The sequence below is a fragment of the Dermacentor variabilis genome, chromosome 1 (genome assembly GCF_050947875.1).
Source record: "Dermacentor variabilis isolate Ectoservices chromosome 1, ASM5094787v1, whole genome shotgun sequence".
Taxonomy (NCBI): Eukaryota; Metazoa; Arthropoda; class Arachnida; order Ixodida; family Ixodidae; genus Dermacentor; species Dermacentor variabilis.
Genome location: NC_134568.1, coordinates 193,239,600 through 193,253,881, shown reverse-complemented (window position 1 = coordinate 193,253,881; position 14,282 = coordinate 193,239,600). Strand labels below are relative to the sequence as shown.

The following is a 14,282-nucleotide window of genomic DNA, read 5'->3' as shown; positions in this document are numbered from 1 at the left end:
AAAATGTCTTGTTTACTTCACCGAGGACATCGCTGAAGTTATGACGAAACGTGTTATGACGCCTGAAAATAAGGCAAGAAAAACGACAGCTCCTTCAATATTTGCAACGCTTCTAACCGGACCAGAAACGTAAAAATTTTGCCGCACATTGCAGCTACCATGTCTCCCTTCCCTTTTCCACAAAATATAAACCTGTTGTAAACTGCAGCTATGTCGGGACACTGGGAAGCATGGCTAGCGGTCATGCACATGCTCTAACACTTGAATAAGAATTTTTTTACAAAGGCTGTGTTTGATCCAACCGTATTTAGCTTCGCACAGAGAGTTTTCATAGTGTACCACAAATTTTTGCTATATTTGGTCTCACCTGCTTTTATAGTTCTGCCAGGGCAGCGGGCTCAGTTCTTCCCCGCTCCATAGATATGCTCATAGATTCGGGAGTGCCTGCACACGTAATTTATTGCGAACGCCCAAATTGCCCATCAATTTTGAACTTCACCTACACATCATCCATTAACTTGTCCCTACAGTCACCAAACATGACGAAGCTGCATTCTCTAGTTCAGTTAGGACACCAGGCGAAACTAATATATCACACGTGAAAAAGTAAGAAAAAAGATCAATCTTAAATAATTTTTCGCAACGCTTCTACATACGCCACAAAGGTTAAAACTACGCAACACATTGCACTTAATGTGCTGCCTATTCCTTCAAATTATAAAATATCTGAAACTCGGAGTTTTCTTGGGACATTAGGAAACTTCGCTAATAGTAGTAGCGTGATACTTTCGAACACTTGCTTACATTTTTTTAACGCTGTATTTGATCAAGACGTATTTACCATGGCGCACAAACTTGGCGTATTGCTCCCCTTATGTTCGCAAAATTTTGCCCCAATTGTATTTATACCAGCGCAGCCGTCTAAGTCTTACACCGCTCGTAAAACAGACTAATTACGCTATGGACCACTTGCATACGTATTCTACTGGAAAATGTGCATTTAACCCACTCATTTGGGAACATTGCCTACACCTTATCCATACCATGCCCACAATTTCCGCTAGATGTAAACAAGATGTCTTGTTTAGCTCACCGAGGACACTGGGGAAACAAACTACGAATCTCGTAATAACCCCTACATTCACGGCGTGCACGTTTGTGAACGCGACCTATTTTTGCCATTACAGTGCAGTGGTTGCAAGGAATAGACAATGAATATTAAGCGTTGAGTAAATTGAACATTCTGCTTTCTTAAAGTACACCCATTTCACTTCTGAGTGAAATGTATCGCTTCACACGACCGCTTTCATGAAGGCACTATCCTCTTTGACGGGACCTTTGAAGTGGGGCGCTTCGGGAGCAATCGCGAAATACTATTTCTTTCCTTGTGCATGTAATTAGAGCGGGTGATTCAATATATTTAATGAGGAAACGTAGCCTGACTGACTGTACAATAAATGAATATTTAACTGCTATGTAACTAAGATGGGCCAGTATAAAATGCACAGAGTCATTCTCCCACCTTGACTAGCTCTCTGTATGGAGTCTCGAGCCCCCACCTTGGGATAAAATTATGTAAATTTCACACATTCGTCGACACTCGATCCTAAATCGTGACTGACGGTATTGTGGCAGGCGGCGCGAACAAGTATAGCCGCCGTCGCCACGGTGCAGCGGGATCTCGGGAGCGGCCGACCACGCGGTCGGTCAGGTCGAATGCGCTAGTGCGTACAATTCTCACGCGACCTGCACGTGAGCCCATCTCCTCCTTCACCTGCTGTGGGGGCGATAGTCGCGCCGCTACAGTAGTTCACGAAAATACATGAAAAAACGAGGGTTTAGCAATTATCTGCGACACTTGCTTTTAAGGCACGAAAGTGAGTTTCGCAACCAACTTGCGCTTAAAATTTTCCCATTTTCACGGAATTTCAGGCCCGTATATCGTGCGTTGTTTTAGGAGCCAAGGAAACATCTATATTAGCGGCAGCATGACACACTGTAACGCTTCAATGAGAAACTTTCTACAAAGGCTGCAATGAAGCTACAAAGAATAAACATCAACCGCTCGTCTCTCGGAACATTGATTCGTACATCGAATAAATATAAACACTGTGCCCCGCATACTTTACCGAGGGTACCGGGGGAATACAAGCTAATGCCATGTATAACGCATGAAAATTGGGATAAAGCGACCAGTCAGTTACTGCTTTACATAAGCAACCTTCGAAGTGCAAATGTTCGGTACACATCCCCAAAAAGTGGCGTCATCTTCTTCAAATTACGAAATATCTGCCGTGTTTGCTTCTGCTGCGAAACAAGCAATAGTGTAGCTCTTAACTAGAAACAGCCTGAAAATGAAATCGTCAGTCAGAAGCGACACATGCCTTTAGAAAAAAATTCCAGTCGGTTCCGTAGATATTGATATGGCTCTGCGAGTCCGCCCATGGCCATCTTCAGGAGCACATCTACGATAAGTCGTGATTGCACAGTTAAATTTTACGGTTATACCTGTAAGAGGTTTGATAAGATTTTTGATGGTGATAAGATACTGAGACTGCAACGCTGCAACGGTCAGGGAATAAATAGTTCCAGCTTGATAATCCAACGATTTCAGGCTGTGGAGCACATCATTCATTGGGCGCGGCTGACAATAATAGTTTATAGTCACTGGGGCATAATGCAAGCTACGCAAGCTGAAGGTTTGTTAGGGCGGGAACTGCCCAGCGCCAGGTGGTATCCGCAACGTGAGCATGGATGGCGAATCCCGCGCGTCGTTCGATGCGGGAAATCCCGAGACAGCACAAAAGGCAACCTTCGTTGTCCAAGCATGGATAGGCGTAGTAAAGAAAAGCATTACTTATGTGGTCACTCTACTAAGAAAGAACATTTCGCTTCAGCTGTAGTTGTAATGGATTTTCCAGCGTGCAGCGGAAAGTGCCAGTGCCCGTTTTCAAAAGTGTGTTTTTGTGTGTGGGGGGGGGGGAGTGAACGACATCATTTGCCCCCCCCCCCTGAATATACACCTATGTTTGGTGTTGTGTACTGCATGGCCTCTCCCTTAGGGCACCGCGTCATGTTTTACGATGTCTGCTACCCTTTCCTCCACGTCCGATTTCAAAGGTTCCAATTAAGTGCTATGCAAAAAACACGCATAATTGGTGCAATCTTATTTTATTTCCAACTACGCGCGAGGTTCTCCTACCAGCGCATAAGTTATGTGTCAATTGGCTTCGCGGTGACGCGCATACATGTAACTTGGCGTTCTGCATCGCGTCTTGCGCCACGTATACTTATAGTGAATATGCACGTGCACGGTGAGGCGCTTCTTCTTAAGTTTGAGAATGCGCTTCGGTCCTAGAACATCAGTGCAAAAGCCACGGGCACAATTACAACGTCGGTTTTTATATGCTCAGCCTTACCCGCGCTATCCCACAAAAGCGCCCGCCACGCGACCTCGGAATAGAGTTTCCGCCATTAGCTCTCCGAAATCGGTACACTTTACTCGGCAATAACCCGACTGAGCAGACACGCTAGACCCCGTGGAGGAACAAAAAGAACGCTTCGCTTTAATAAAAGACGTTCGCTCTTGAAGGCGTATATCTGTTGCAATAGGGATACTTAGCTGGCGCTTGTTGCTTCATTGCCTAATTCCGTAAAGAACAAAGCCGGTCTCCTGGCACATCAGTAGGCCTAGTACAGATAGGTTTATCATAAGCCATTTTGTCTGCCTCGCCACCGCTTCGTCGTCTACTAGGAGGGAAAAACCCTCAAAGCTCGGAAGTGGCTAGGAAATGAAAGGTTCGCTCTTGAATACAGTGAAGAAACCACTTTATGGCGCCCTCCTCTCAAAAGGCAAATTTGGCATTATTGCTCATGTTGTCGGCATGCGCACGTGATTGAACTACTTATATTCACAGTGTTTTGTTTTTAGAAAACGCGAATGTGTATTTGGTCTTTGTACTTTTCACGTTCAGGTTCAGTTTGTGACTATATTCGTGATGCGACCCGTCAGATACAGCTGATATAAAGACAAGGGTCTCAAATTCAGAGAGGTAATGATATCAGCGAAGTAGTGAAATAGACCATCTAAACTTTTTTCCACAGGAAATAACTTTAGAAGTGACGTTTAAACGGATATAAGGATGAGGATGATCTAGGCGCATATAAATGACTAACTGTTCTCGTGCAACAAAAGAGGATGTCATTTTTTCATAGTTAAAGTGACATACCCCTTCCGGTGTCAGTTGTCAGCCTGTTCCTTGCTTTCCCTTTCCTGCGTACTGCATATATGTCTTCAAACCCAATAATAATAATAATAATAATAATAATACATGTAAATGAAAATGACCATGAGATAAAACACTGGTACTATTGGGATTTATAAGCAAGATATAGAGCCTGTGAATTTATAAGAAAATTGTTCGCTTAGTAATTTGTCAACTAAGATCCCTTGAGGATAGTTGAGCAAATAATTAACAGGAAGAATTCAGTACATACGCAGTCAAGATGTATCCCTCAAGGAAAATCGCTGTAAGTAATAATGCCAATCACCTGTGTTTTATTTTTATGTACAGAACAGAACGTGAAAGTAATAAAAACTAGCCCAAGAAGCAGTGCCAGTGGTACTATGATTATGAAAGCAAATCAAGCCGATAATAATGTCTCTTTGGGGAAAAAAATGCACATGGTTTGATTAGTGCTCATATGTGAAATCCTGTTTTTGTTGTTGTTGTTTTACGCAAGCAATGTGATCAAGAAACATTAAGTGACAATCTAATTTAATACCGAGAAATTCCACTCAGTCGAAAGCCATAATGAGGTGACCATTGAGAGTTATTTCAGGAATACCAGGTAATTCTCTTTGAAATAGTAGTACGACCTGAACGTAGGATACACTATATGAATAGTGAGGACACTTGGGTAAATCATTGATATATATATACATCAATAGAGAAAAGGGCCGAGAAGTTAACGTGAAGAGAGGCTTCTGGTTTCCAACCCTACATTGGGCGACGTGACCTAAATTCAGAACAGTAAGGGACCGGTATGAGCCTCGTGCCAATTCTAGGTTAATAATTTTTCTTTCAAAATAAGCACCTGGTGTAGACACTTATATGCTTACACACAATCATTTCTCGGTGAATTTGTTAACTGTTTAACATGTGCTGGATTGGTTGTTCTAACAAATGGTAGTTTGGCAAACAACATGCTATGGATGATAGTATAAAAAGTTCCTTAATAAAGTCCAAGAAACCAAGCCGTCAAAATTAACGAGATTAAGTGATTCTTCAGCGTAATCAATTAATTAAATCAAAGCTAAGGAAGTCAATCCACGCGTTCGAAAACCATATGGGCAGGGCTTCAGAAAGTTTTTTTTTTTCATGTAGCTGCTGATACAATTATGTAATAACCTCTCTGCAGCTTTATTGATCGATGAGTGAGTACAGACATTCTTTTATTACCCTTTTTACCCCTTTTATGTACAGTGAAGACGGTAGGTTCAAAAGAACTTAGGAAAGTTTCAAATTTCGTGCAAGATAGCGAACGTCGTGAAATTGTAGGCTTTTTACCTTGTTTTAGTTAAGCTCTTTGTTTGTTTGTTTGCTTGCTTGTTTGTTTGTTTGTTTGTTTGTTTGTTTGTTTGTTTGTTTGTTTGTTTGTTTGTTTGTTTGTTTGTGTGTGTGTGTGTGTGTGTGTGTGTGTGTGTGTGTGTGTGTGTGTGTGTGTGTGTGTGTGTGTGTGTGTGTGTGTGTGTGTGTGTGTGTGTGTGTGTGTGTGTGACGCTGTCACGCTTAAAGCGGCACTAAAAGTAATTATTTAAGCGGTTCTCGTAAACATTAAATAACGTTTCTAGAATGCCGAAAAGACAACTCTTGCTGTTAGCGAATGCCTTGGTAAGACAGAAGATACGTGAATACGAAATACGGGAGACGGCCCCTTCATTTTCCCGCACCAGCGTTTCGTGACGTCCTAGATTTTGATAGCGGCTCCGGAGGTTTGGTCAACGCATTAACGATTGAAAACGACTACATTGTGTTCTTAAATGGACCAAAGCTTGAAGAACTTCTTCCGCGCTAAAGCGCTCGAAATAGTGCAATACTTACTGAGCATAATACTGGGCCATCTGTGGTGTCACTGTTTTGCATAAGGGCGAAACAGCATTTTTTTTCTCACTGTAATCAACAGCTTCACGCAAAAGAAAATTGTGTTTCGAGCAAATACATGGCCATTCATGATTTATTTCGTGCTTGCCTTTAATGTATCTTTAAACCAGAAGCTCGGATGCATGAATTGACACGCGCTATTTCTTATTAAAATTATGCTGAAAACAATGAAATTGTAGGAACGCAGGCAAAACGAAATGTTTGTATTCATATCACTGGTATATATTTTTCACACAACAGCTTATAATCTCGCAATCTAAAGCACAACTTTAAAGGAATCCGACGTACAAACATTTCACAAGTTATGCTAACGTTATTCTAGACAAACCAGATATGCGTTTGACACGTATTTCGTGTAAGAAAACGTAGTTGAAGCAAACAGGCAAGCTTCTCCGCAGATGCCAAGGCACTACTCTTTTTTTCTTTCCCTTTAGTGCTACGTGACGTCGTATGAGCGAGCATTTCCCTAAGCACATTCCTCCGCTATCATATTTATCCAAAAGAGCATTACACATTACAGCAATAAATGTAATTGTGAACTGGCGTGGAATTCGCAGGTTCATATATTTAAAGAAATCGGGGGCTTTACGGGCCAAAACCACGATCTGATTATGAGGTACGCCGTAGTGGGAGTCTCCGGAAATATTAACAACCCGGGGTTCTTTAACGTGCACCTAAACCTACGTACACGGGTCTTTTCGAAATTTCGCCCCCGTCTAAATGCGGCCGCCGTGGCCGGGATTCGATCCCGCGACCTCGAGCCTAGCAGCTTAACGCCATATCCATTAAGCAACCACAGCAGGTAGCGTCGCATATCGCCTGCGTGGCGAAGTTCAACCATATATCACAGTAAGACACGCTAGCGCTTTTTTTTTATATTCATGTTTATAATGGGCCAAAAGCTGTAGACGCCCGCAACAGAACACTGTTGACACTCTTATACATGTAGTCTAGAGTGTTGATACGGGTAATAGACATTTATAAGGCGTTGGAGGTACCAGGGATCAATTGGTGATATTGCAAATCTCATTATTGTAGCGAGATCTCATGTACACTAAATCGCCTTTTTTTTCCTGGTGTAGTTACTTTAATTTGTTCTTTCTTTTTTTTCAGTATCCAACTGGGATGGAAAGACCCCAATGTAACAGCGAATCTCGGATGGGCTTCCGTCCCGATAACCCTGACCAACTACAACAATGTAAGACTAAAAATTAATTTCGAGAATATGCTTACATGCCAATAAAAACTCCCATTTAGCTGACAACTGCTGCACAGTGCGTGCCAGTTTCTTGTAGCTCAAGACAAATAATTTTTCAGAAATCCGCTTCGACAACATTCATGTTTTCTTCTCATTTCTGTTGTCGCTTACTATTCCTAAACAGATGCAATACTACGGAGTCCTGACTGTCGGTACCCCACCCCAATCTTTCAAGCTACTCATGGACACGGGCTCCAGTAACTTTTGGGTGCCGTCGGTGAATTGTGATCAGAGCATGGCCTGCCGTAAGTATACGCACGCCTACTATGATTTTCATTGCGCCATTCGAAAACCTAACTCATAACCCTCGGTTTCTTACCTCCACACGATCGCAGGCAACCACACAAAGTACGACAGCAGCCAGTCGAGCACCTACACCAAAGACGGACGGTACATCCGGATCCGCTACAGTGGCGGCGTGGTACGGGGCGTCGTGAGCATCGACAACGTGGGCGTCGGTCCGGCCACTGTGACGCAGTACAAGTTCGCCGAGATGGATCACTCAGACGGCCAGCTGTTCATGAACGCAAAGTATGACGGCGTCTTCGGACTGGCCTTCCCGAGCATCTTGCAGAACCACCAGCTGCCACTGTTCGACGCCATGGTGAAGCAGGGCGTTGTCCAGCAGGCCGTGTTCTCGCTCTACCTGAGCAAGCAGCCCAGCGAGCAAAACGGCGGGGAGATCTACTTCGGAGGCATCAACGCGCAACGCCACACGGGTGACATCCATTATGTGGCCGTCAACCAGCCCGGTTACTGGCAGGTCACCATGGACAAGTGAGCCCACTTGCTAAGGAGGGAATGGGGTAGGTAGAATAAGGCTTTGCGCCAAGCACGTTGGGCCAGTATGCGCGAGCCTCGACGCGGTTTTCATGGTCACATCGCACTTTCGTAGCTACCAAGAAGCTTTAGACAAAGATGCCTTCGTGACAACTAGAAGGCATCATCCGAGATGCTTTCTTCTGCAACACCCTACATATTCCACGGAATAGCCAGATTATTTGAAGTATCCATGTGCGCGTGTAAAATGAGAAGGCTGTCATGACAACGTTAAACGTCATTAACAAACAAGTAAACACGGATTTAACGTTAGCTCTCACGAATCCGAATCCTGCTATCATCTGCTTGCGTATCAGCAGTAAACCTGGAACCTGCGGGTGCTAAGTTCTTTGTGACGTATGGTGCTGAGACAACACCGTATGCTGAACACTGATTATGACCTCAGCGCCTACTGGGGAGTGCTAGCGGTGTCTCCGATAGCGCTTATTGGCGACATGTCAATGGAGCGAGCGCCCGTAAAACAGTGCAAAAGCGATTATGGCGGCTGTCAGAAGTAGGCCATGGATCTGCAGGTGCCTGGAAATCAATCCGAAGGTGGATGCGCCGTTCTGAGGCGAGTAGAAGGAGTATGTTGCTTGCTGCAGGCAGATCCAGCCTTGCGAAATTTTCCGGCAACTGCTCCGCCCGAGCGCCACTTATCAAGTGCGGTAATGTCTGAAGCCCGTCACATTCCACATGGTAACAGAAATCTATTTTGTGACACAGCGTAATACTAATTGCGAGGATAGATTCGAACCTGGGCTAAAGGAGCTGCGCCTCATCCATTTCATGTGGACCCACAACCCTCACCATTCGCACTCTTGATTTGTGTCACACAGGAGTAATTTGAAGAGGCCAAGCACCTTCTATAGCCACAGACGGATTCGGACAGGCTGGGCGAGAAAAGTTTTCATCCCTATTTTTTTTTTCGCTGTACGCCGGCTCCTACTTGCACCTCTGCAAAGCCCACCTCTCGCGAAATCAGAGTAGCCCCTTGACCATTCCCTCCTTCCGAAACCCACGGGAGCGAGAGAATAGCGGCGCTAAAAGTTAGCGTGCAGACTTGCAGGAGAAATTCGGTGTCCAAAGTCCAGAGGGACAAAGCAATGAGGTAAAATTATTGAAATTATAACTAGTATAGTAAAAAACTAGATGCTCTGTCATGCCTGGAGTCGACGACAACCTCATGCGTAAACCAAATACAAGACATACAATAGAGTGCAAGGAAACTGGAAAAACGAATGAACGACTTGGAAAACCAGAGTAGACGGTCAAACCTATAATAGTATACGGTCTGACGGAAACAGTGAAAAGCTAGAACAAACTGTAGATAAGACCATCATCCAGGACACGCTTGGCTTGCAGCGTATAGCCATAGAGCGAATTCATCGTCTTGGTAAACCCGCTCATAACGAAACCATAACGAAATCTATAATATTAGGAAAGGGGCGCAAGCTAAAAAACACAGGTTTGTCTATCGGGGAAGACTTCTGTAAATGAACTCGAGAAATGAGGAAAATGCTGTGGAATAGCGCCAAACCGATAAAAGCATGACAGGGTTTCTTTGTCATTAGATAAACTTTACATTAATGACCAAGTTTTCCCTTGGGATGAGGACAAGGGGGAGAGAGTTTTACTTAAAGAAAGCGCAGGAGCAAAGCGTCCAATCACACGAAGCCAAGCGCAGTCAAAGAGCTAACGTTATCGAATATAAACGGGAGAACCATTTTAAATAAGACTGACGTGCTTGAAAATCTCCTCCTTGAACATAATCCTGACATAGTAGCGATAACTGAAACGTGGCTTTCATCGGCTGTCTTAAATCACGAATTTGTGCCGCCCGATTACTCCGCCATTCGAAAAGACAGACAGACACGTGGTGGTGGCGTGGCACTGCTGATAAAGAAATCCCTCCCATACAAACCGTTGCCAAATGTGAGGGATGCTGAGGCCGTGTTCTGTAGAATTACCTGCAACAACACTGCCATAATTGTAGGCTGCGTCTACCGAAGTCCTGACTCGGACGAAAGCTTCATAAATAACGTACATGAGTTTTTGCAGTGCCACGCTCACAGCCTAAGAATTATCATCATGGGGGACTTTAATCTTCCAGAAATTAACTGGAAGAAAATACAATACTCATCACGTACTTCAGAAGCGCTAATTTAATGCTAAACTTCAACCTGCAACAAGTAGTTGATCAACCAACACGCTCACATGGTACTGCAAGTAATATACTCGACCTAATACTACTCTCTGATCACTTCTTTGTAAACAAAATACATACTATTATTGTTGAAGGCGTATCTGACCACCTTATTCCAATATGTCACCTACCTCTGTCGTTTAGTATACAAAAAAGGGTCTTTAGAAAGCCCCATCATCGACTTTGCGAAATCGGACAACGCCAATGTTTTGATGTACATGGCACATGAATTCACAGACTTTATGGAAATGGCTTGCAATCCTTCGGCAGACGCAAATGCCCTCTGGATTAAGTTTAAGACAGTAATACATGACTGCATTGAACAATTTATACTGTTAAAAACAAGGAAATCGCGGAAATACAACCCATGGGTAACGCGTGAGGTAATTCATGCCAAACGAAAAGTGAAAAGGTTACGTCGGTCTTTGAAGGAGGCTAAAAATCAATCACTCCAGACATCAAAGTTGATTACCGCCAAGGCACAACTTAATATCACACTAAGCCCACGATGAAAATGTTTCCCAAGCTAATGCATACAACAAGTACTTCCAATCGGTATTTACTGCAGATAACGGGTTTGTCCCCCCAATAATTTCTACAGGTTTCACCATCGACTCACTAAGCATAACTGACTCAGGAATCTTTAATCTTCTATACTTGGATTGGACACGAAAAATTCTAGTGGCCCTGACGACGTGCCCTGACGACCCGCCGTGCTTGCTCAGTGGCTATGGTGTTAGGCTGCTGAGCACGAGGTCGCGGGATCGGATCCCGGCCGCGGCGGCCGCATTTCGATGGGGGCGGAATGCGAAAACACCCGTGTACTTAGATTTAGGTGCACGTTAAAGAACCCCAGGTGGTCGAAATTTGCGGAGTCCTCCACTACGGCGTGCCTCATAATCCGGAAGTGGTTTTGGCACGTAAAATCCCATAATGTAATTAACGTCCCGAAGCAATTCTTAAAGCGATAGGCCGAATGGTGCAGCAGATAACTTGGCATTATCTATCGCCTATCACTTTCAACCGGACGTGTGCCAGATGACTGGAAAAAAAGCAAAGGTAATACCAATCCATAAATCAGGTGACACAAACTCTCCTTCCAACTACAGACCGATATCACTAACTAGTACATCATGCAAGATACTAGAGCATATAACTTTAAAATACCTAATAACATATTTTGAAGAAAATGGCATACTAACAGCCAATCAGCATGGATTTCTGCACGGAATGTCAACAGTAACACAGTTGACTGAAGTTATACATGACCTAGCACAGACTATTGACAACCGCGGTCAAACAGGCATAATATTTCTAGATTTCAGCAAAGCATTCGGCTGTGTGTGTCACAACAAGATAATTGCAAAATTGGAGTCAATTATTGGAAACGGAAGCATTACAGCATGGACTAGGGATTTTTATCACAACGTTCACAGTTTCTTTTCCATGATCAAGCACCATCTCATCTTTAATTTACATCAATGATATCGTCACTAACATATCTTGCAACATAAAGCGTTTTGCAGATGATTGCATTATATATAAAGAAATAAGAAGTTATGAAGATCACCTTACTTTGAACAGATGCCTTAATGAGATAAATACCTGGTGTGAACAATGGCAAATGTCTATTAACATCAATAAATCAGTGGCAGTGGTAGTAACAACAAAGAAGATTAAGTCAGGATTCACCTACTTTCTCAATGGTACACCCCTAACTAAATTTCAGCACAAGTATCTAGGACTGACTCTAGCATCTGACTTGAAGTGGAACAAGAACATTGCCAACATCACTTCAGCAGCCACTCGTAAGCTTTTCTTCCTTAAAAGGTCCCTGAAGTCTGCTCCCAGTCATATCACACTGCTATGCTATAAAACCTTTGTGCGGCCAGTATTAGTGGAATACGCCAACACGGTTTGGTTTCTTGACACAAAGACAAACATAACCGAGGTGGAAAAAGTTCAAAGGAAAGCAGTACGGTTTATTCACAACAAGTACAAAACCACTGACTCGCCCACAGAACTCCTGGCTTCATCCGGAATGGACACACTGGTAAATAGAGCAAGGCAAGCTCGGCTAAAGCTCATACGCAACCTGTTGCACAACCGCTTTAACATAAATTCTTCAAAATACATTACTTTCTCTACGTCCCGTATTTCACGGCATAAGCATAACAAAATGTTAGTTGACTACCCATGTAAAACGGACACATTTATATAGTCTTTTTCCCTACTGTTGTTAGGGAGTGCAACTACCTCCACTCAACAATAGCTGATATAGAATCGCCATCAATTTTTAGTAACATGATAGAAAAGAGTAAGAAATAACTACTAGAACTTTAGTCTTATCCAAATTTGTTTTTTACATTGTTTAGATCTATCTCTTATGTTATGTTATGTTATGTTATGATTGTATTAAGTTATACATTGTTAGGTTTTAAATAGTTGTGTTGCATTTACATTTCACGAGATTGTATTGTATCACAATTTATTGTATTTATAACATTTCTTTTCTCGTTAGAGTTGACTTCACCAGTTAAATGCATGAAACAATGTCTTTATTTCTACATTTGTATTTTTCCAGACTGTACTGCGCAGCTACATGTAGCGTATCTAGTTTATTGTATTTTGTATACACATGTTCTATGGAAAAATGCTGTATCAACGCTTACATTGTAACAATATGCCCACCTGCTATGGTCTCGATAAAGAGAATGGTAGTATTGAAAATAAATAAATAAATAAATAACTCATGCTATCTAGCTAAAATGACGGATTTTATAGCTAGGTAGACGTCATGATTTCGAACAACGATATAATTATTTCGCGGCAGATTTTTTTCCCCTCCTACATTATTCAATATAAAAACACTTCAGAAGATGAAAGAGCGCACGACAGATGAGCAACCAAAACTGCTGCAGCGCCGCAACAAAGACAAAAGTTAAAAGGGTAGCTTCTGCGGGTACATTTCAGAAAAGACCGCAACAGAGTGAATCCATTAACGTGTTCATATATATTTTCATACGGCACAGTCTACGTAGCGATATACGAAGTGCGTAGGTGCTGCTGTAGCACACGGGCAGGAAAGCAGCTGTTTCCAAAGACGTTTCTCTGTATTATTTCGCTGTGCTGTGTCCTGTTTTGGGAATTTCTTCAGTACATTAATTCTCGTTCTCTCTACCCTGGGCAGCATGGACGTTCAAGGCACGACGCTCTGCGTCGGTGGCTGCAATGCTGTGGTCGATTCCGGAACGTCGTTCATCAGTGGACCCAAAGCGGAAGTGGAAATTCTTCACAGGGTCATTGGCGCTACGCGCACACCTGCTGGATACGTAAGCACGCCGCAGAAATCTTACCACGATGACGTGAATGCTTCCGCGCCTCGTAGGTGTTGACTGATCATTTTTGCTCTATTTTCTAGCGAAGCAGGGCGTATTCTAACACTTATGTCATTAAGCCTCCTGTACCGCGGTGCCAGTGTCCAGTTCTACAGACGCCGACAAAAAGTGTCCGTCTTCTGTTCACCGCGATATTTGCGTTTTTTGCCACCATAAAAGAAACGGCGGAAAATGGCGCATAATTTTATGTCCACGCATTTTCTGCTTACTGGAAATAAATTCGTGTCATTATTCTATTGTTAAAACGGTACAATAAAGAGAGGAAGTAGCATAGGGGCATGATATCATGTTTGATCATGCCAGTGGCATAATCATAAATTACAGTTGTTAATATCAAGTCGTCACGACGATGTAGCAGCTAATTTGCGAACAGGCGTTAAGAGGGAGCTTTAGGCTCGAAGCCAACTCTGATCGTGCTATTCAAATACGTGTACAAC

At 43.0% G+C, this 14,282-nt stretch overlaps 1 protein-coding gene across 1 annotated transcript in view; it reads left to right on the top strand.

Annotated features, from left to right (window-relative positions):
* LOC142572607 (lysosomal aspartic protease-like) overlaps window positions 1-14,282 on the top strand; it is a 51,754-nt gene that overhangs the window by 18,217 nt on the left and 19,255 nt on the right. Inside the window, exons 2-5 of the mRNA XM_075681832.1 lie at window positions 7,278-7,362; window positions 7,547-7,667; window positions 7,758-8,199; window positions 13,638-13,779. Coding sequence (XP_075537947.1) covers window positions 7,278-7,362; window positions 7,547-7,667; window positions 7,758-8,199; window positions 13,638-13,779 — 790 coding nt within the window. The remainder of the gene's footprint in view (window positions 1-7,277; window positions 7,363-7,546; window positions 7,668-7,757; window positions 8,200-13,637; window positions 13,780-14,282) is intronic.